Source organism: Rissa tridactyla, chromosome 5, assembly GCF_028500815.1.
Source record: "Rissa tridactyla isolate bRisTri1 chromosome 5, bRisTri1.patW.cur.20221130, whole genome shotgun sequence".
Taxonomy (NCBI): Eukaryota; Metazoa; Chordata; class Aves; order Charadriiformes; family Laridae; genus Rissa; species Rissa tridactyla.
The window spans coordinates 39410583-39432831 of record NC_071470.1 but is presented as its reverse complement, the minus strand read 5'-3'; the positions used below and the strand labels follow the sequence as shown (position 1 = coordinate 39432831).

The 22249-nt window shown below is 47.9% G+C and overlaps 1 protein-coding gene across 1 annotated transcript in view; it reads left to right on the top strand.

The window, feature by feature from the left end:
- Positions 1-4235: 4235 nt before the first annotated feature.
- Positions 4236-22249, top strand: part of GFRA4 (GDNF family receptor alpha 4) — a 76828-nt gene continuing 58814 nt past the window's right edge. The window contains exon 1 of the mRNA XM_054204079.1: positions 4236-4706. Within this exon, the coding sequence (XP_054060054.1) occupies positions 4667-4706 (40 nt within the window). The 5' untranslated portion in view covers positions 4236-4666. The remainder of the gene's footprint in view (positions 4707-22249) is intronic.

The following is a 22249-nucleotide window of genomic DNA, read 5'->3' as shown; positions in this document are numbered from 1 at the left end:
CTCCTGTGACAGAAGACAAGGTGCGAGGTGAGTTTATCCTCCTCAGTCCCTGAGCTTTAACCCCTCCAGCAAACTCCTCCTGTCTCTGATCTACCTCCTTTGGGTGACCATTTTTGCTCATAGAGAATGAGGTTTGGCCTGCCTTCGTCTCTCTTTGATGCCCATCACTTTTTCCTCCTTCCCTAGGATTGTCCAACTGGATTTACCTCCCCTGGATTTTCCTCCTGGGCTAGGCTGTCAAACATTTCTGGTGAAGGAGAGACAGCTTATGCTTTTTACTCCTGTTTCTGAACGTTCTCGGCATAGCAGGTAGTGTATTCCTGCATTGTTCTGCAGATCACTTTGGTAGAGTATTTCTCTTTGCACACAAACTTTTGCTTAGGGCCCATATGTTTTGAGCTCAAGAGGTAAAACAGGATTCAGTTTGGAAATTCAGATCATTGCTAAAGTGAAGAAGGTCTGGATTTCTGGATTTCTGCAGCCATTGGGTTTATACACAGCTGATGTGAGGCTGGATGGGTTTCAAGAAGCTTTGAGCAATTATAACACAAGCCTATCAATCATATCAACAAGGTCAGCTCATCAGCAGGTTTTTCTGAAAATTCGTCAAGAATGTTTGCAGAGCCGACCTAAAAGTGTGTTGCTTTTTTGTTTTTTTTTTGCCTATCTTAGTCCAAATTTTGAGATTTTCCAAATAGTACCAAACAGTGAGGTCTAGAAACTTCTGAGGCAGGAAGTACTCTGGTCTTCCCAGTTTTGGAGATCAAGATAGTCAATGAGTGGGGCTTCTATGCTGCCTCACACTGCCTGGTGCATCCTCCCCACATCTGCCTGGCTTTTTCTGCCACCGCAGGTGGTTCCACAGATTCTCACACTTCCCACCACACTTTTTTAGACAGCTTTTTTCTCAGTCTAAACCTCCGCATGTCTCCTGGGCAGCAGGTGCTTCTCTTGTCCCCTGTGTGTGATGCGCTGAAGGCCTGCTACTGTTTCCCTGAGAGTCATTTTGAAGCAAGAAATATTTGTGCATGGGTGCTGTCCTGGGATGGATGGATGGATGGATGGATGGATGGATGGATGGATGGATGGATGGATGGATGTTCTGGAATGGTCCTGGCGGTTTTCCAACTTTCACGAGTTGCATGAATCCCTTAATCTCTCAATTAGCACTTCACCATTCATAAAAATAGATGGCTACAGTTCTCTCGGCTTGTTTCCATGGGGTTTTTTGGATTAGGGACCACCTATTTTCATGTGAGTGTGCATGGTAGGGTCCTCCACAGTGATCTTACTTGGGAAAGCAGACAAAAGTTCTGTTCCAGTTTCCATTGTAACTATTTTCATTCTCACAAGAGCTTTTCTTTTAATCAGGATATTTTATGTGCCTTTCCTGCCCAGTGATTTCTCCACGGACCCACCCAAACAATTCTTTCTTTGCTAAATCTGTTGTCCGGAGCTCTGGCGAGCAGCTTTTTGGGATAGGTCTAACATAAGTAACAATGGGATTTTTTTTACATCTGACTGATCAATACCTTGATTCATTTGTAAGGAAAGGTAGCAGGTAATTTTAGAAGGGGTGTGTGTATGTGCGTGAAAGGAGCGTTTTTTACGTAACTGTATTCATTTCACCATCCACCCAGTGATTAGGAGAAAGCCCAGATCTGATAAATAAGGGAGCAAGGAACAATGATCCCTCTCTCTTCGCAGTATTTGGAGCATGTCTCTTCTGGGTGGCTTTTCACAGTGCATGGGTTCCCCCCGCCCCCACATGCAAGTAATTACAGAAAATGCAGGAAATGCCTCCTGTTGGGACAAATGGTGGTGGTTGTCTATGCCTGGACTTTTCCCATCCCTGAAACACCCTGCTCTTTTTTTTTTCTTCAAACTTAGGAAGAAATGTTGCTTTCATAGCACTGCTTTCTTGACTGCTTCTCCTTGTCTAGAGAGGGGGGTTGTATCCTGTCCTCTCTCTCCCAAGAGGGGAGAGCAAAGCTGCCTTTGGGTTGCCTCCTCCAGCTCCAGCTGTGCTGATGGAGAAAGCTGATGCAGCTTCCCTCCTTTGCCCAAAGAGAAGGTTTTCCTGCAGCTCAGACCTCAATAAGGGGACAAGACACAGTGTCAGGGAAAGCAAGTCCCCATGTCCCTGCTCTCAGCACTGTTGCGTTAGGTGGGACACCAAGCCAAACCCATCCCATCTTTAATGCACAGGGTGATGGGGCTCAGGTCTCCTCCTTTGGTCCAAGGACATCGGATTATCTCATTCCTGTGGGGAGGGCAGACGTTTTCCAAGGAAAATATTTTTTCATTTGTTAAAAACCCCACAAAAACTCACATTTGTTCCAGTGATATTATTTTTCCTGGGCAAATAGCTACTTCAAAAATAGAACACTAAAAAAGAATCTGCAAAATAATTAAAAATAATAATAAGCAGAAAAATCCAATCATTTCCCCAGTTTCCCAGCTAGATGTTTCAATTGCATCTCATTGCAATTTCATTTTGAAATTTGCTTAAACATAATAATACTCTTCTTTAAGAAGTAAAAAAAAAAAAAAAAAACCCCAAAAAAAAACCCCAGCTCAAGAGTAATGTTTTTTTACTCCAAATGAGTTTTTATTAACACTTTCTTTTTCCCCACTGAGTAGCTCAGGAAATGCTCATTTTGGATGTTAAACAGAGTTATTAAAGACATTCATTTATTTACAACTTTCCAATTCTGACAGAGGACTAAAAAATTTGCTAAATGAACAGCTCCAGACTGGAACACGGTAGAAACTTTCAAGAGGAGAGGAAGGCCAGGGATCACACTTTCCTTTTGATTTGCCAAGAGGAAAAACCAAAAACAAAAAAAAAATGAAAAGAAAAAGCAGTATTTTCCTGACTTCCTTATGCTTTGTACGTAACACCTACAAATGGCCGTATGAATTATTTCCCTTTTCTGTTTTGCTCATGAAAAATACAAATGTGCAATTCCTCTGGTTTCCTAGGAGGACTCGCTGGAGGACTAATGAGGTGATGCCACGAGGAAATGCGAGTTAAGAACCCCGAACAGCTCCAGCGAAAAAAGACCTTCCCGCAGCGCTTAAATACCGGTTTAGCTAAAACACCTGACCCAGCTCTCGAGAAAACTCTCGCTGCAAATATTCAAAAGCACGGCTTGAGCTTTCAGCGTGGAAAAAGTGCCCCGGTGCTTCCCTGAATCACCAGAGGAGCCTCTGTGTTTAGAAGAGAGACAGAGAAGGAAGGACGAAGGAGAGGAGAGGAGGGAAAGGGGGGGGAGAGAAGAAAGAAAAAGAAGGGATAGAAAAGGAAAAGAAAGAAAAAGAAGAGAGGAGAGGGAAGGGAATCTTTGAAAGGGCAAACCTGCGTTAGGAGGAAGAACAGAGGTGGCTGTGTTTACAGAATACTGACTTGGAAATGAGGCTTCTTACTCTGTCGGTCAGTTAATTACTGTGGGAACCCGACAATATCACTACACATTTTGTGTCTCAGCTACTCCATGCATGAAATGGAGGTAGTGGAAAACGATGCTTACCCATCATCATAAAGATTAAGAGGTGGCTTTAGGAGCCAGGCTCTGCTGCTTGGATTACTAAAGGAGGGTCACCAACTAGGACATGGGGGTTAAAGGTGAGGGAGGCTGAGGGATGGGAGAAAAAACAGGGGACGATTGTGACGGATCTCTTGCAGGGGCTGGATGTGCTCAGTGCACCATGGGGAAGGAGGTGTGAGGACCTGGATGGAAGGTTATGGAAGCACACAGCCTGAATTTACAGACGTGGTTTTTGGAGGGGTGGGGAAGAGGGTGTTGCAGGGGGTTAATGGAAGGTATCATGACTGGGAGGGGTGGTAGCGTGTGGCCCAAGACTCTGGGGCTGTGTGTCTGCTAGCAAACTGTCAAGACCAGGACACAGGTCCCAGGGGGATGGGGCTGGCGCTGTCATCCTGTCTGAGGCTGCAAAGAGATGAGGGTTTGGCGGGGGGCGGGAGATGCCGGGACCCTCCGGGAGGTCAGCGGTGGAGAAAGAAGACATCCTTGGGGTGGAGGGCCTGAAAGGGGGCCACGCCCCGGGGCGCTTGGTGCTCCCCCACGACACAGGTCCACGAGCTGCTCCGGGTCGGGGGAGACCCCCCGCCTTGCCCCGGGGACAGGGATGGGAGGCGGGGAGGAGCGGGGACGGGCCGCCAAGCCCCTCCCGCGGAGAGGCGGGGGCGGGGGCGGTGGAGGACACCCGGGGAAAGCGGCGAGGGCTGCCCGGCCGCTCGGGCACGGCGGAGCCTGCGCCCCGCGGACAGAAGTTTGCTGCTGAAAGAGCAGGGTAAAAAAAAAAAAAAAAGAAAAAGGAGGAAAAAAAAAAATATTAAAACCCAAGGAAGACCCCCTCTGCACTGCCCCGGAGGGATGCGGCGAAGAGCGGCCGGCGGGAGCCCGCGGTGCCCGGCCCGGCTGCGGGCATGACCCGGGGCCGGAGCGGGGCTGAGCCGGCGGCGGTGTGAGCGCTCGCCCCGGGAGGGCCGGGCCGGGGCGGCGGGGACGCCTCCCGCCCTGCCCAGCCTCCGCGCATCCTCCGGCACCGCCTGCGCCGGCCGTGCCGAGCCGTGCCGGGCCGGTCGGTCCGAGCCGTGCCGAGCCGAGTCGGTGTGATCCGAACCGTGCCGAGCGGTAGGATGAGGGGCATCCTCTACTTCTGCACGCTGATCCTCCTGGGTGAGTAGCGTGGCGGCACTGGGGAAGGGGCGGGGGAGGACAACTTTCTGCTGGGGTTTGCTTTCGGGCACGGGAGGTGTCCCCCTCCCCAGCACCCCGGGAGCAGTGTCAAGCCCTGGGGTAGCATCACCCAGCTTTCTGTTATCTCGTTTGCGCTGGACCCAACCGCTGTGATCTTTCCTGATGTCACTCCGGACCGTCCTGTTTGCCGTGGAAATGGCTAAATTTACCCCGGGAATTAAGGCACTACTTGCCGGGGAAGAGGAGCTTGGAGGGATGCGTTGATTTTGCACGGCGTCGGGCAGCCCCACGGTGATGGTGAAGCTGGAAAATGTCGGGGTTTCGGGACGGGTGGGAGTGGGCTGGCAGCCCCAGCTCCGCCGCTGTGCTGTGCAGCACCGTGCACCGTGTCCTGAGCGCCGGCCTGACCCGAGCATCTGTGTGTGTCTCTGTGTGCTCAGAGGTTCTGGCTGCACATTTCCTCGCACCCCCCCAAAATTAAGCTGCCCTCAGGGCTTTTTATTTGCACCGGGAGCGGGGGTCTAAGGACCCCAGATGTCTCCCCCATCCCTGTGTGAGCTCTCAAGGCAGCCCTCGTCCATTGTCGTGGTTGGGAGACGCCGTCTCCCCTGGGTTGCCGCCGTATCCGCAGGGATGGGGTCTGCAGCACCCGTGTTTTGAGCATCCCGCTCGCACCCTGCTTCTCCCCGGCTCGGGGCGGACGGTCCTCCTGCGTGTAGTGCCCGAGGCTCTCCGCATCTGCGTGAAGGGGATGCAGCCCCGGGGCTGGCAGCACCCGGCAGCGGGCATCCACGGCTGGGAGCCGCCTCGCTGCCTGCCTTTCCCTGGCTACAACCCCGGCAGCTCCCCTCAGGGTATTTTTTTCCCCTCCCTGTGCTTCTTTGAGATAGCAAGCCCAAGAATGAGTCTGTGCTTAAATAGACCAGGAAAGGTGGTGGGAAGGTAGGGGGTGGGATGCGCCGGTCCTCTTCGGGTAACCACTGGGGGAGGAAAAGGTCTTGGGGTGTACCGCAGGGACGGGGACATCCCGGTATGGCCCGGCACTGCCTCCTCCGCACCCCGAGCATCCCTGCTGTGAGCCCACCTCCTGGGGAAGACCCCGAGTAGGTTTTTCCCTCGGTGGGGAAGGCATTGTCAGAGCTCCAGGTAACTCCTCTTGCCGGCTTTCCCTGTCACTAGATGTCAGCAGCAGCAGCAACTCTTGCAAGTCCCAAAGGCGGGAGGGGGGAGGGTGGTGGGATTTCGATCCCCCAGGAGGGGCCATCTCCAGCCAGGGAGTACTTTGCTCCAGGGATTTGGAGAAGCACCAGAATCTGGACGTGCTGCGGGTTGGGACGGCTGCTGCCTCTCAGGGGCTTGAGCTGTGCCCCGGGTTGGAGAAGGTCTCAGCCTCCCTTGGAGCTGAGGATTTTTCCTGCAAGGCTCACAAGGCCTCTGGGTGGGAGTCCAGGTCACTGCAGGATCCATTTTCCAAGTGGTTCAGATTGACTGACTCACTGATTGACTGCCTGATTGACTGACTGGTGGACTGATTGATTTTCTCTAGAGAAAGTGGACTTAAAGAAAAGAGCAAATGGCCAGCTCTCCACTGTCAGCAATGCAATTGGGAATAGCAGGCAGGTGTTAAGGGTACACTCATCGCCTCCAGTCCAAGCCAGAGCAAAGCCATCAACTAGTATTCACCTTTTTGCCTTCTGATCTTGAGGTTTCCAGAAGGACCTTTTTATCTTTGAACTGGTATTTGACCCCTGCAGGCTCATCACCGTCCCAGCAGATGCCATTCAGTGCCCCCAGCTTGCTCTCTAGATATTTTCTAGATGTTTGTGCTATGGATGGATGAGGGCTCCTCATGTAGTTGTGCCTGGGGAGATCCCCTGCAGGGATCGGGGGTGCTGGGCTGGAGATGGCAGCCTCTGCAGCTGCAAACATGGCAATTCCCAGCTTCATCCACGCTGGCTGCAAACCACGTGGGCCACAGTGTGAGCACCTTGCTTTTTGTGTGTGTGTGTCCTGCCATTTATGGAATGATCCTGGGTGGAGGAGGCAAGGCTTGGAGAAATTACGTCTCTCCAAGGTGGGACCAGGCAGCATCACCCTCATCCAGCCTGGATGGAGAGTTCCTGCTGTCCCGTCATACCCAGCTGCCTGATGTCACAGGCACGCAGGGTGAACTAAACCGGGCAACTGAGACGGTTGAACAAATTGGTTTTTCCCCTCAACCACTTTTCAGCTCCCTGATGTGTCTCACCAGCAGACACATGAATACCAGTGCCAGAGGCAAGGACGGAACAGGAGCACAGAGCTGGGGACAGGGACATGGCTTTGGGGAAGTCCATGGCTGGCTGAGTGTCCCCTTATATTTTCTTGCATCTGTGGTATTGGCTAGAAATCCCATCCACAGGACAGTGGTGAGGCATTCAGGAAGACTTTATGGAAAATCAATGCGCTAGAAAGCACTGACAAAATTAAATATAAAGAATACAATTAATTTTACAAGGACACTGGGTTACACCTGTAACTAGCCCCCAAAGCATTGCCCATCCCTTGTGCAGCTTTCAGAGGATGCATCAGTCCCTGTGCTAATAAAACAGTAATTAAAGAAGGAGAATGAAAATCTGGGCTAGAGTTGAAAGTAGTAGTTTGCTGCGAAGTCCCCATGGGCCCAAAAGTCATTTCTGGACCATTGCGATGGAGGGCAGGATCCCAAAATGGCATCTGGGCTGTCTGCTGCTGACAACTGCCACATTTACCTGGCAAGTTTTACTGCGTTTGGTCGTTAGCATAATTTCTGGCATATGTTTCCCACAGGCTCTTCACAGATGCAATCAAACATAAGAGATCGTCTGGCGGATTTTCACCTGGTTTGGGAACTCAGATCCCAGGGGGAGTGCAAAAATCTCTTAAAAAATGCGTCTGTGTGTATGAGAGAGGGAAACGCTCTTTAAATTAGTGCCTTTGTCAGTTCTGACAGGAGCAATCCGTTATTTGCATCAATAAGAATGTGATATTTATGTCTCTCCGAATTGGTGCAGAGGAGAAATAAAACTTCTCTCTCAACAGGCTGCTCTCAAACACTGTGCAAATTCCTCGGCAAGGATCTCGCCACACCCAGAAAATATTTTTTGCAGAGCTCTGGAGCCTTAAATAGTAATTACTGCTGGGTAAAAATTACTACTAGTTAAGTCTAATAATTAGTATGAATTACCGTGAATAGTGTTTTATTTTGCAGAGTGTCTTCTCTGCTCTCCTGGCAATTTTCACAGATGAATTCTATTGTGCCTGAAATTCCCTTCATTATTTTCACACAAGACTTGTTCATTTTTATAACTTTCTACTTGGTCATTTTTAAACATGACTTTTAAGGTTGCTAAAGTTTGCCACCTTTCAATAACAGTACTCTGCTACCAAGATATCCATGATTTCTTTTTCCTTCCAGCGGACTTCATATTCTGTTTGCTTCCTTTAAAAAAAAAAAAAAAAAACCTCTTTCTTCTCAACCCAAAAGTGGTGGAAGAAGACAAATGCAAAGGAAGTTCTCCCACTAAAAGAATTCTTTTTAGGAGGACACATTTCACTGAAAAAAATAAAAAGGAACAAAACTATGAAAAGCTTGTTCCTGTCAATCTTCAGTTCGGTACAGCTCCCTTGTTTCAAATGCAACTGTCAAAATCCCCTCTTGTAACACCTTCTGGCAGTGAGCTTCAAGCCTGGATGGACTGATGGTGGGAGCTGTGTGATAGTTGGGGAGGGGGGAGTGATAGGGCTGGGAAGACATTTCCACCACCTCGTCTCTTTTGGCCACCACAGCTTTAAAGGTTCAAATATGGGCATGCTGGGGCTAGACTCCTGGTGAAAGCAGAGTGGAAAGTCATGGTTGAGAGGATGAGTTTGAAGAGGTGGAAGGGAATGGAGCCGTGGGTGGGTCCTGGCACTGGAAGAGGGAGAAAACCAAGTTTGGTGTGACTGGGTGGGGCACTGTGTCCCGGAGGGGGTTGTGGTGGTCAAGGTGATGGAGGACAGGGACCGAGGACTGTTTTATGGAGAGCAGGAAGGGTTTCCAGAAGGTGAAGCCACCATTTTTCCTGGGTAAAGAGATCCTAGGACTGCAACAGGGAAATAAAATGAGTGTGCAGGGAGGATACACATCTTCTAAGGTCACATCACATTTAAATCACCTGTGACTCCTCCAGGATTTGGGTCTGTTAACAACTGATGCCACAGCTGGCTGCTGCTGAGCTGCAGTGTGTTTGATAGGTGTTTGGAAAGGTTGTTATCTTCATGAATAGTTCCAAGCATCTCCCTGCATCTTACTGGAGCTGACCTGGTAAGAAGCCCTACCCCAGCTGCAGATCTGCCTTGGGGGTCCTTCAGTCACCCAGCAGTGACACATCTTTCCCTGCTGCTGGGAGTGGCAGCCATGCAAGGTGCAGGGCATGGCCAGACCTCAATGCCTGGTCATCTCACACACGGTCTGGTCTATCCCTGACTGGGATTTAGCTGCCTGCAGCAGGTGGCTTGAAGGAATCAATGATGCACAGAAACGGAGACCCTCTCTGGGCTCCTGGTCCACTGCTTGACTGTCCTCATGGGGGAAAAGTGTTTCCCTGTATTCTCTTGCACTATATATATACATATAGATATATGTTTTTTCCCCAGCTCAAAACTGCCTTGGCCATATCTTGTCACTTTTGAGTCTCATCTCTTTTCACCTCCCTTCATGCGAATCCCTATTTTTCCTCCACAGGCAGCTCCTCAGTGCACATGTTCCCCTTTCTGTCCAAAACAATCTGGGAAGAAGTTTGCATGAAAGATGCAGTAAAAATAGTTGTGCTGTGGTTTTGATTTATTGACTCCAACTGGAAAGTCCTGTCTACAATACCTGCTCTCGCTGAGTGCTTCGACAGAGTTATTAGCAGCACTCCCCACGCTACTGCTGACATATGGGTTGGGGGGGTGGTTTTGACACACAAGTGCAGGCAGCTGGTTTCAAGTTCATGGATCTAGTTTATTGAGGAGAAAGGAATGGGGCAGGCTTTCTGATGCTTCTTCCAAAACCAGGCTCAAATTGCTCATCTTTCATACATCAGCAGGCTAAGCCATCTATCCTTTGCCCCCAAGGGGATGGCAGTTCAACTTGGGATGGGATTTTAAACGGGTCCAGATGCTAAAGGGCTGTGAGTTAAGACCTGAGAAACGAGTGGGTTTTGCTTTCCTCCTGACTTCCTGTTACTTGCACGCATAATTCGAGTCAAGACTCAAGGTTAACATTTTTGTCCAAGCTGCAGGTCTTTAACGGTAAGCGGTCCGTGCTGCAGACTGCTTTGCAGGAGGCATTGCACACCCATGTTTCAGATCTCTTCTGCCTCAAGGGATTTTTAGCCACTAACAGCTGCAAAACCCACCAGGAGCAGAGGTGCCTGTGGGAAGTGCTCGGCTCTTCAGATAGGCAGCAAAAGGAGCCTGTTTGGGAGTCCCTGTCTGCGTGATTTGAGGCCTCTGGAGGCTCAGAGCTGAACTGGACCCAGCAAATGCTCAGGACAGGTCTTGGGAGAGCTCCAGGGCGCCTTCAGAGAGGGCAAATTGAACACAATCTCTGCAAAATAATCAGGCTTTGCTTCAAGCTTTGCATCAAACGAGGCTGGCTGATGCCTCTGCAGCAGCCACCTGGGAAATCCCATCATCCTTGATTAATCAGAGCAAAGGAAACACAGGGCAGCTTTCCTCATGGGAAAGGAGCCTTCACTTGGATGATGGCTGTGAATTTTTTGGAGCAAACCTGGTGTCTGGGCCACCACTCGTACGGGGTTCATGTGGTCTTGTGCGTGAGAGTTTTTCAGAAACAGTCAAATCAATCGTAAAGGGTTTTGAATTTCTCAATTCATCTTCTTTTGCTGTGGCAGCCTTTATTGAATGCTTTGCTCTATTTTTTTTTTTTTTTTTTCCTCCAGTTGCCCATACTGGACCCTCCATAAGTATCAGCTCCACTATGATTATAACCTGTCTTTTCTTTCTGCCCACTGCTCATCTGCGTCACCCCCTAACTGGTATCCAGGACCTGCAGACTGGCTCCCAGAGCGCTGGCTGCCAGTGCAATGATTTGTCTTGCAGCCAACCTGGCCCCTTCTTCAGACTTGCCCTGGAGAGAAAAGCCAGGAGGAAGCTCATAGCTTCACAGAGCTACCTGTCTCTGTGACTTTGGATAAACAAGTCTTAATAGCAGGCTAGGTATTTCTTCTGAGATTTTAACTTCCGTGCATGCGAAGAAAAATGCGTCTCCCCGTGACAGCCTTCACGGCAATATCTCTCAAATATTATAGAGCTGACTCGGTTACCTGCAATCTGGAAATAGGTAGCAGATGTCTCCTGTAGCACCGCACATTTTTTCCTTTGTTGCTGTCTGTGTCTTCCTTTGATGTTCGGTATGTACAGCAGAAGGCACCTTAAAAAGATGTCACAAGGCGTGAGGCGACATAAATCCATGCACACCGAACCTTGTGCAGTAAAGGCTGCAGGTTAGGACGATGTGTTTGCCATCTACTAATGGAGAGGAGAGCAAACCAGCATGCTGAATTATTAGACAGGGCTTGGAATGAATCAAAGCCATTTGACCTGTTTGTGTAAAGCCCCAGACAAGGCTGAGTTTGCCTAAGTGTTTCCTCTGCACGGTGAGGAATTACACTCCTCCTTGCAAGGGTTAGTTGATTTATGCCCCAGATCTGACACATGAGCTATAGCAATTTCACACTAGGTCTTTTTTTTTTTCTCTCTTTTTTTCTTTCTTTTTTTATTTTTTTTTCCCCTCCCCTTCCAGTCTGTTTGGTTTGTTTCTTCCTCTTGGTAAGACAACATAACCCAGCGAGGCTGCTTGAGAGACAAACTGCGCACCTTGGTCTGCGTGTCACAGCCACATGATGTTTTGGAGAGTGGACATGGACAAAGTCATTTTAGCTGAGCTTTCCTTCCAGTGTGGGAAGAAGTGCTCAGGGGCCACGGTGCTCACAGCCTATAAAACACCTTCAAGGTAATGTGAAGGAGTTGTTCTCCAGCTCTCAAGGAGCTGGAGTGAAGAGGAACACCAGCTGCCTGTTAGGAATAAAAGCTTTGTTTTCAATCAAGACAACATCTAATTATGTAAAGGAAGGGAGAAGAGCAGGTTTCCCTTTGGGAAGATGATGGGATCGCTTGGGGGTTGTCAGGCTTTGTGGGCATTGGCAAAGCTGACTAGCAAAGCCCTAAGTTGTGCTGGCCCAAGGAACTCCTGAAAAGTGCTTGGGTGTCCCATTCCCAGAGAATTTTTTGTTTTTCCCTGTTTGATTGGAAAGCTTATCTCATTTTTGTGATAATTTAGGATGTTAATTGCAGTGAAGAACTAAGGGAAATGTGCTGAGACCCAGATGAAGAACCTCCTCTAGGATCCAGCCTTATGGTGTTCTCCTGCTGTTTTGGGAAAAAGATCAGGAATTGCGTTAAGCTTGCAACGTGAGACTTCTCCATCAGGGACAGAAGGTGTAGGAAAGGAACAGCAGGGAAGGTCCCAAGCCAATTCTAGTCTGGAGGTGGGAAGTAGAGGAGAAAGGGCTCCTGAGAGGTTAGACAGAAGATGCAGACGAACCTTAACAGGGAATCCCGGAGCTGGGAGGAGGAGGGTGTAGGACTGTAAAGGTCTGAGAGCCATTCTGGAGCTGGGGAAGCCGTAGGGGTTGGTTTCCCCCATCTGTGAAAGGTGACATGAGTCCCCGCAGGCGAAGCGCATGTAAAGTGACAGCTCGGGGACCCATCCGTCAGCGTGGAGTGTGGAGGCATACGCGTCGGGTAAAGCAGCTTCAGAGTTACCACCCTCCTGGGACTAATGCAAGGAAATTTATCTCCCTCTCCTGATATTGCTTCATTCTTCCTCCCTGCAGACCCAGCCGGGACAATCCTTAATGTGTGCCAGAAAGCCTGTTAGTAATTAAGTACCTGACTCAAGGGGGTCCAGATCTCTAGTCAAGTTTGTTGTATGCTGTCACATTACCAATAAGTATTAATTATAATCGGAAGGGCTGGAGCCAAAAAAAAAAAAAAACCAAAACAGTTACAAAGAAATGAACAAAAAAAACCCCAAATAACAAAAAGAAATCCAGTGAACTCCCCACAAAGTGCTTAACCTGCATGGTGAATGCTTTCCCACAGGATAAGGAATTATGGCATCCATTTCGGGGTGTCTCTCAGGTTTTGGAAAATGATGCAAACTTACTGCATCACAGTGTAAAACTAGGATATTTTTAAGGTAGGGGAATTATTGTGAGGCAGAACCAGGTGACAGTGCAGTGTCTGACCTGGGATATTTGCGCTTGTGCGACGCAGCTAACTACAAGCTGGGATCAAAATTTCTCATCAGCCTATCGGGAACAATGTGACTTTTAGCAGCACCTGCCGTGCACAAAATCTACCGAGCTCTTATTTTGGTACTCAGGCAGGAACTGAATTCAAGTGCAGTAGCCGACTAATCTGCTCTGAAAATCTTCCCATATCCCCTACACGGGGATCAGTGATCCTGCTTTGCGCCGGGATTAGAGATGTGCGCTGCTAAAGAGAAGGGGCTGAATTCAGCGACGTGCCACGGAGGCGGGAGCAGCCGTGGGGTGCAAAAAATAAAAGCCTCCGATAGAAGAGCAGGTTGGAAAATAGAAACTTATTCCCCCAGTAAAATACTGGGCTTTTGGTACAATTTAGCTTCTGAACAACAGTGACAAATCAGGAATAGTAAAAATTGCAATAAAAGATAGCGAGTGGAAAATAAAATGCTCATTGAGGATAATTCCAGGGAAAGAAAAATGAGGACTAAAATAAAGCCTCAGATGTCCCTGTTCTGTTTTACCTGCTTTTATTAAGAAAACAGAAATTGATCTTCCTGGAGGGACACTGGACAGGAAGAGAAATGGACCTTGTTTCTTACTTGTCCCCTGCCCATGGACCAGACAAGGCTGGTCCCAACAGGCTGCAGGAGATGGGTTTCATCCCACCCGGTTTTCACCTGGTCATCTGAACTTTTCTTTTAAATCACCAGAGAGAGGTTGACAGGTCCAGAGGGACACTTGTCTCTCTACAGATCAGTGTCATCTCCAAGGACTATGAAGTGAATCAAAATGGCAATTTTAGACCTTTCCCTGATTTTTAGGTGCTTTATGTTCAATGAGATGAATGTCACCTAAGCCAAACAAGGTTTCTTATCCTTCAAGAGAATGTCTGGGGATGGAGGGAGCAGTCAAGGAGCTGTCATTTCAATGTACTCAACTCAAAAAAAAAAAAGGGGGGGGGGGACGGGGAAAAAAGAAAGAAAGATTAAGAAAGTAATATTAAAATATTTAGCACTGCTTTTCTACTTGCAGACCCCACATTTTCCCATGATTAAAAGAGAAAGAAAGAAAGAAATCCAATGGGAAATCTCCAGCTGTGTTCACAGACCTGATGGCTCCGGTCACAGTAATGATCAGAGGTACCTGGTTAGTTGGTGACTCTGCTGGGGGTCACAGAGGCCACTCATAAATCACACCGTGCCCAGGAGCTTTGGAGCCATGGGAATTTGATTGTCATTAAAATCCCTGAAGCGGTTTTGCCCATGGCCAGCTAGCCATCTCCTGGGCATTGGTCAGGAGCTAGCACAAGCCCAAGTCTATTCCCAGTTGGTCTGCAAGTGGTTGCTCTGATTTGAAGGTGAAGAGAATTTAATAGCAGCGATGGGGCAGTTCTGGGCCATTTGGAGAAGCAACTTGTTTCCTTAATTGTCTAATTGAGGAACAACACAAGAGTGCACCCTTTCCCTCCCAGACACTGTCCATTTCTCAGACAGCCTGCAGATGTTGTTGGACAGCCATGTTTCAGCTTAATCTCTTTCAATCCCCTACATTTGTCTTCCTTTCTGCTGCTTCCAGCTCAGAAGTCAGAACACTAACAATGACATGAGATAACATAAAATAAATGATAGCGCTGCCTAATTTGATCAGGAACAGATAAATCTCCCTGTTTCTAAAGCACGCAGGTGCATGCAAACCCATTTGCACGCAGACTCAGCAAGGGGCTGGGGATGTGCATATGCAGAACGAGTCCATCTGAAGATTCTTACAGAGCCTGTGCAGCAGCAGTATCAGCTCTGAAGTGTCCTCTCCAACAGGCAAAGCCTTTCTTGGCTTGCCATTGCAGTTAGCATGACCTCGTGAAAGATAAGACACATGAGAGAAGTCTGAGGAAGCTTGATTTATCCAGAGTTGAAAAGGGAAGAAAGACACAGGAGAGAACATGATCACACTCTATAAATACCTTCAAGGTAACAGTGCAAGGGAAGGAAGAGGATTAGTCACACTTCTGTAAGACAGGGAAGGGAGGAGAGAGAGTGCAACAGCATGAAGCAGAGAAAGAAAAAGTTTTAAGTTGAGTGTTAGGAACAAAATGCTCAGGCTATTTTTCTTTCTCACTTTTACTGGAAAAAGAAATAGAAGGGCTTCTATTTGGGCTAGGCTTGAGGCTTAACGCAATTTTTTTAGGAGAGTTGTGGGTCGTGGGCATGAGGCTTAAACAGGGCATCTATGAGTAGCATCTGCAGATCCTAGGTGCAGCCACAGTTAAACAAGGGGCCGGCATAGCCTCCAAGACAGCAACAGTGTCACTGGGGGCAGGGCCACCTTGCTGCCAGGTACACTTGGGAGTGAGGGTTGGCCAAAGTTCTTTCACGCCTCCTTTTCCCTGTGCCCCGTATATCCAACAGTCATGTGGAAGGTATCATGGAAAGATGGTGCTGCTCAATCCAGAGTCTTAATAGTCATTTGATGGTAGAACTGGGAGGTGGCTCAGTGGTGGACGATAAGACTGTGTCAGTCAAGAGGCTTGGCTAGCCCTGGGCTCTGCCCCTTGTTAGTGGGTGATAAGGTGTTTTCTCCTCCTCTCCAGTAAAACCACCTTACTCTTGGTGCCTTAGACCTGCTCTCAACCTCTCCACTTCTCCCAGGCCCTCCCTGCCCCCAGGACACGGTGCCTCCTGCCCTCAGACCTGGCCCCATCCTCCCTGGAAATGGAGGTGAGGAAGGCAGGAGCTCGATGCAACCTCCTTGAGGGACAGTCTTGGACAATTGTTCTTATCGGCACCTTCCACTATGCTGGGATTCAAAAGTAAGCATTTTCCAAAAAGTGCAGGTAGCTGCTGCCAAGATTTTTCCCTGTCTTCTCAAGCAAGTGCCAAGAACTCTTTCTTCTCATAACAAATCAACTAGCCAAATATAGGTGTCCCTGGAGAAAATCCTTCAGGCTAGTAAGAATTAACGACTTGATTCAACCAAAGGTAAACAAGCTAATTATGCTGTGCTTCAGCCTGTGGTTTCCTGAGAAAATGACTCTTGTGTATGTGTGTCAGTCTGTCCACCCCAAATAAATCTTGAGCTCCCTGGCCAGGTTTGATAGAAGTCTCAGAAGATGTTCAGATCCCACAGGTTGATGTGAAATTGGCTGTGGAAATAGGAATGAGCTCCTAGTGTTGCCCACTAGGGGAAAAGTTAGTGAAGTTTGTAGCAAAAAAGGTACGTGTGAAAGGAGGTGTAGAGATCCGGGCTCCTTTCATACTGCTACTTATTTTTTCCCAGCTAAGCGGTAAAGTGTCTGGTGCAGATCTGAGTAGAGCCAAAGAAATGTCTTCCTGGGACCATAAAGGCAGTCCACGCAGCCTGCATGTCCAGGGAGAAAGGCAAAGTGAGAACTTTATGTGGGTTCATGTCTGCTCCTTGGAGGTAAAAGCAGCTAAGCAATGTCAAAGGGGAAGTATGGTCCTGTGGGTGTTAATCATCGCAAAGTAGCATAGTTGTGGACACTAACGTGATGTGCTGTCTCTTGGGCAATACCCAGGACCTTGGTCCTGTGCCATCTGCACCTTTTGATAAGGGCTACATTTTCCAAAGAGGTTGATATTAGCACGGAAATTTGCAGGAACTCCTCCAGGTTGGGTTTACTTGACATGCTGTCACCTTGAACATGCCAAGGATGCAGGAGAACTGCTCAGGGCGCAGGGTGTAACTGTTGGTGATGAAGAGATTTGGGGAAAGAATAGGCTGGTCTTCAGAGGGTCCACGGGGTCAGGGTAAAGCCTCCCAAGATGAGGTCCACCTTGTTGGACAAAGCATGGACAACAGGGAACACCTGGTTGTAATAAGACTTCTCAGCAGCTTCACTGCCTGGTTCAGTGTGTGCTGCTGCTCTGCTTGCACCTCCCACGTGCTGCTTGGCTCAGATGTGACACGCAGCTTTCTCGATCTCCATCATCTGACGTGTTTGGTGGCAAAGGTTAATGGTATGGCATGCAACGGTCGATAGCTGTCGACTACAATAGATATTGTGACAGCTTGCAGCAAGGAAGGGATAGGGATTAAGTGAATTGGCTGGTGCTTTCTCTGCTTCTGTGCATAAGATTTGTGTGCACCCATCTGAACCTCATTGCTTGCTCTCGTCAGCCCATGTCCTGCTGCTCCACAAATTCAAGGGCTGGTCCAGAGGCACAGAGCTTTGGATTTGCCCTGTAGTATTTTATACAGAAATCACAAGGTAAAAGATCAGAAGGGAAAAAAAAAAGGTGAAAGAGATGGAGGGAAAAAAAATGTTCCTTCATGGTGCTTTTGTTTTCTAACAATGTTGACATTATGTGGAGTAACCGAGTATAAAATCTGCCTATCGTTTGGGAGCTGGTGTGCAGAAAAGATGCTATTATCTGAGCCTTTTATGCCTCTTTACCCTGTCTGGATCAGAGGAGATAAATGCGTAGATAGGAGCTGAGGCTCCTATCTTTATTTAAGCTGTCAGGTACTGCTACGTTATTTTATGCTGATTGTTATAGAAAGCCTCCACAAAGAGATATATGTTTCTATATTCCCCCACGTTTCCAATTTTAATCTATAATTTAATAATAAAAGAGATGTATTTCCCTATATTATTTTTATTTGTAGTGTCAGTGCTTCTCTTTCACTCTTATTTTTCAAATAAACATTCAGAGACACAAAGCACTTAAAATATGCACGTTATCAATCTTCTCTGTTCTCTTTTGGGCTTCCTTTCAACTATTATTGCAGTCATACTTTAATTTACGCATTAATGCAAAAACATTTTTAGTATAAAACAGGTTCCCCGTGGGGATGGCAGACTCGCAGTGAGAACATACGCATGAATGCATGGCCATAGTTACGTTCGAGCACGTTCCCACAACACTCCCACATCCACATGGCTCACACATCTAAAGTTAAGCACGTGTATACATGAAATGAGGCAGAAGCCACATCTGCTGATATGAAAGAGTCATGTGATGTGAAATAGAGCCAGGAACAGGTCGGAACAGGTTGCCCAGGCAGGTGGTAGATGCTTCCTACCTGGAAACATTCAAGGTCAGGTTGGTCAGGGCAACCTGATCTAGTAGAATATACCCCTGTTCACTGCAGGGAGGCTGGACTAGATGACTTTTAAAGATCCCTTCCAACCCAAACCATTCTATGATTCTAAGCACCCTTAAGCCCTGTCCTACTGTTGTCCAATCTGGTTATCGATCAGCTCACTGACATAGTTTTTGCTTCTTCTGACCAAACAGTGCCTTGGCACACTTAGGAGGTGTCATAGACACAGGACATGTAGGCACAGGCCAACCAGAATGGATCTTTTGACCCCCAGAGACAAAGATTTTGTCCAGGCTTGTTTTATGCAGGAGTACAAATAAAACCCAAGATGCCATCAGAAGAAAGGGGCTGACCTCAATTTCCCAAGAAACACTTCTCAGCTATTCATCAGCACAGTGTGGACATTCTGAGGCCAAGTTACAACTGGGTCAGCAGCCAACAAATGTGAATAGGAAATATATGAGGCACAGAGCTTTGCTCGGGTAAGTCCATGTTTGACCTCCTGCTTCTTTGACAAGCATTGAAAAGAACAGGGGCTTTCTCTTCCTTTCTTCTGGCTGAACTTCTGTTGGTTTTATCCATACATAAGCCCATGAAGCCAACTATCCAATAAGCCCAAGGCTTGTGAAAGGGGTCGCTGGAGAAGCAAGTGATTCGCATATCAAAGGATAGGGACAGCATTGATGCCCAAGACTGTAACGTGAGGGCCAGGAGGGACAATGGGGATGCCATTCTGGGTAACTAACTCCATTTCTGATCATAGAGCATTCAGAGGTAAAACAAACACTTTGATGTTACATGAGATTATTAACAGATTCTGGGGTTGACTTACCCATCAGGGCTTGGACAATTTTTTCCAAAATATTAAGATGTCATCATCATATTAGGGCATTGAACTTCCCATAGGTTTCTGGGAGAGTTAGGTACCTTAGAAGGAGATAGATCATGAATGCCTATGGGTCTGGAGACAGCTACTTAGTGTATGTCTAGATCTTGGGTGAGTTTGCTTGAGTTGAGCCCATAACCATGACTTCTCTGCAGCTTGGTCTCTCTAAGCTTTGTGACCTTACCTGCTTGAGACAGCAGTCAAATGGCTCCAGACAACACCGTAAGAACCACTGATGGTTGAAGCAAGCAAAGGGCTTGTAAGCTGTCTTTCTCTTGATTTTAGCAAAGGTCCTTGAAAACATTTCATTTCACTTTTCCTCTGCAAAAATATGTCTCTCAATCATCTGAAGCCACTTAGAATCATTTGTCTTCTGGGGTAAAATCTTGGCCTTCTGCTTTGTTTTTATTTTGAGGTTTAAAAAAACGTAATAGCCCTTACCGACCTCAAAATTTTCAAAGGGTAGATGGCACAGCAAGCACTTGGGAACATTAGTTTGATTGACTTGAGGCTGTAGCTGGGCTGGGCTGTGTGACTCCTGAGGTGCACGATGACCGCCTGGGTGCAAAAGTCCTACCGGGGAGCCTGGCCTTCAGGAGAGAAGGGTAACTAAAGCTGTTTGAACAATTCCCAAGCAGCAACTTGGCAGCATTTCAGATTTAAAATAGTGAGACAATTAGTGGAAGTAGTTTCAGTCTTGATTATTTCCCTCTTATGGCAGAAAAAGAATCTGTGGAAAACTGGGACAGTTTCTTTCCAAGTGTGTTGAAATTGTATTCAAAGGGAAAATGAGGGAATCCCAACACTGGCCCAACATCTCTTAACTCCTGCACATCTGAACCCGGTGCCATCCAGTACCCACCTCTGTCCAGCATCTTCTCAGGTCCGGCTATAGAAACTATAGTAGAAGCTACAAGGGTTGTTAGCAGCATTTTTACTCTATCTCTCTAGTCTGAAACCAGCCCCTATTATCCAAGCCATAGGAGTTACATTTTTTAGACAAAAAAAACCAGGCAAAAGTGTTATGTAAGGGATTCCTTCTGCTCCCATGTGAAAACTCCTGAGAGAAAAAAATTACATGAAAAAACAACTGGGAATCACTGACTCTAATACAGACATGTCTCTATTCTAGTGATTTTTTTTTTCATTTGGGTCAATGTTACTGTGTTTAAACCTCAGATCATGCTACTGCTGTCAGGTCAACAGGGCTGCAGGATGTTTCTCAACCTCCATCACTTCTCATGGCAGCAGTGGGAGGGTTGTTCTTGGAGACATACGGGAGTCCAGATTCACGGAGGGACCAAAGGCACAAAGACTACCTGCTGACTCCCACACACTGTGTTCAAAGCAAGGAGCAGAGTTTCTCTGCATCACAGAAAAACAAAGTTGGAAAGGACTGTTTTGTCTTCTCTCTGCCAGTTCAGAACTGGCATTTAGACTGGAAAGAGGCACAGACCATCTTTTCCAGCACGTTTCCCAGGATGTAGGAAAACTCTGTAGTTCAAACAATGAACACATGCTCCCTGCACCCCCTGAGGCATGGTGACTATTCCTGCATGCACGCATGATATAAGCTCGGACACACACCCCCAACCATGCACTCCAATGCCCTGTGTCCTTCAAGGACTCAGGTGCACTGCAAAGTGCAGGACAAGCTCAAGAACAGACTGAAACATTTTCTTCTCCAGGGACCTTGCACCCGCGTTGCCCACATTGCTGCCTGGCGCTCAGCTGGAGCACAATACTTACACGGTATTTTGGAAGAGCTTATTGGAGACCGGGAGGTCACCTTTCGTGGTCCTGGTCCATCCAGTCCACCAATGTCTCTGCCTCCCAAAGAGGTCCATGTGGGAGTTGTTATTGGGACTGACAGCATGGGCAATGAGTATGTAAGGGCTCAGAAGCAGTCTCAGTCCTACCAATGTCCTGAAGCTCTGCTGAATGACACGTTTATGTTTTTCTTCCTACAGAGACAGTGAAAATACGTGCATTTTGGCTTCATGTAGGAAATGAATCAAAAGCTTATTTGAAGGAACAGCCCAGCTTGGTCCCACTACAAAGCTTTGTCCTCCTCCATCCCTGGCCACCTCCCTTGGCAGTTCATGACAACCAATTTCTACCTGTGGCCGTGTCACAGCCCCTGGAAGGCTGCCCGTCTCCCCAAAGCCTGCTACAGTGAACCTCAGAGATCCGGTCTAATCAGCAGGTTTGCAGAGAAAATGAGATTTTTTTTTCTTCTTGGCTGACTTCCAACAGCAGCAGCTCCAGCTCTCCAAGGCACATCTCAATTAATTAATACAGTCAAACCTTATTAGAGACAATTGTTGGCCAGAAATTACCCAATCTTGAGTTCTCTTTGCTTTTCTCCTTGTTGTTTCTCACTGTTGCTTTCCTCCCTGCTGCCTTTCTCTCCAGTGAAGCATGTCCTGGCAAAGCCTGATGTAGAATGGGAGCTCCTTTAGTGTGCAGTGGAAGTTCAAGCCTCCTCCTAGCCCAAAGCCCTGCTGCAGTTGAGGTTCCCGAGCAGACCTCAGCACAGCCTGGCCAGAAACCATGCAGTCAGCCGAGGCTGGGCAGCAGCAGGTTACAGCAGTCGGGGTCCCAGGGGCTCTTCTGTCACCTCAAACTTGATGTTGGTGGAATAGCAGCGAGCTATTTCTGTGAGACAAATGAGAAAGTGACCTAGAAAGCCTCTGTGATGGGGGCCACTGAATCCTGGCAGATTGAGATTTGGCTTAAGAGCCTCTGAGGCTCCGAAGGAAGGAAGGAAGGAGGGAAGGAGGGAAGGAAGGGAGGGAGGGACGACAAAAAATCAAACCCATCACATTCAAAACCAAAGCACACATCAGTGAATAAAAATGGTGTTTGGTTTTGTATCACCAGCCACAGCTGCTGCAGAATTACTCACCTGTTGTTTTTTTTTATGCTTTGGAAAATTAAGTAAAGTGCAGGCAGGACAGGGCATAGCCCTTAGGAGCAGTACATGATGCTGAGGGAGGAAGGGCTAGGGAAATTCTGTGAAGATGGAGGCAGCAAGATCCCCTGCCTACTCCGCCTGTTGTGAGATGATGCTTAATTAAGAGCATGTGCTGGGGTTTGCTCCCCAGCTTAGCAGGAAGGGCCTGGGATGCCCCAAGGAAGGTCCCCTTGCCTCAGCTGCCACCCTACTGCTGCCCCATGCATGAGCCATGGCCATGAATTGGTGGTGTAGCAATGCCTGGGCACGGAGCTTGCAA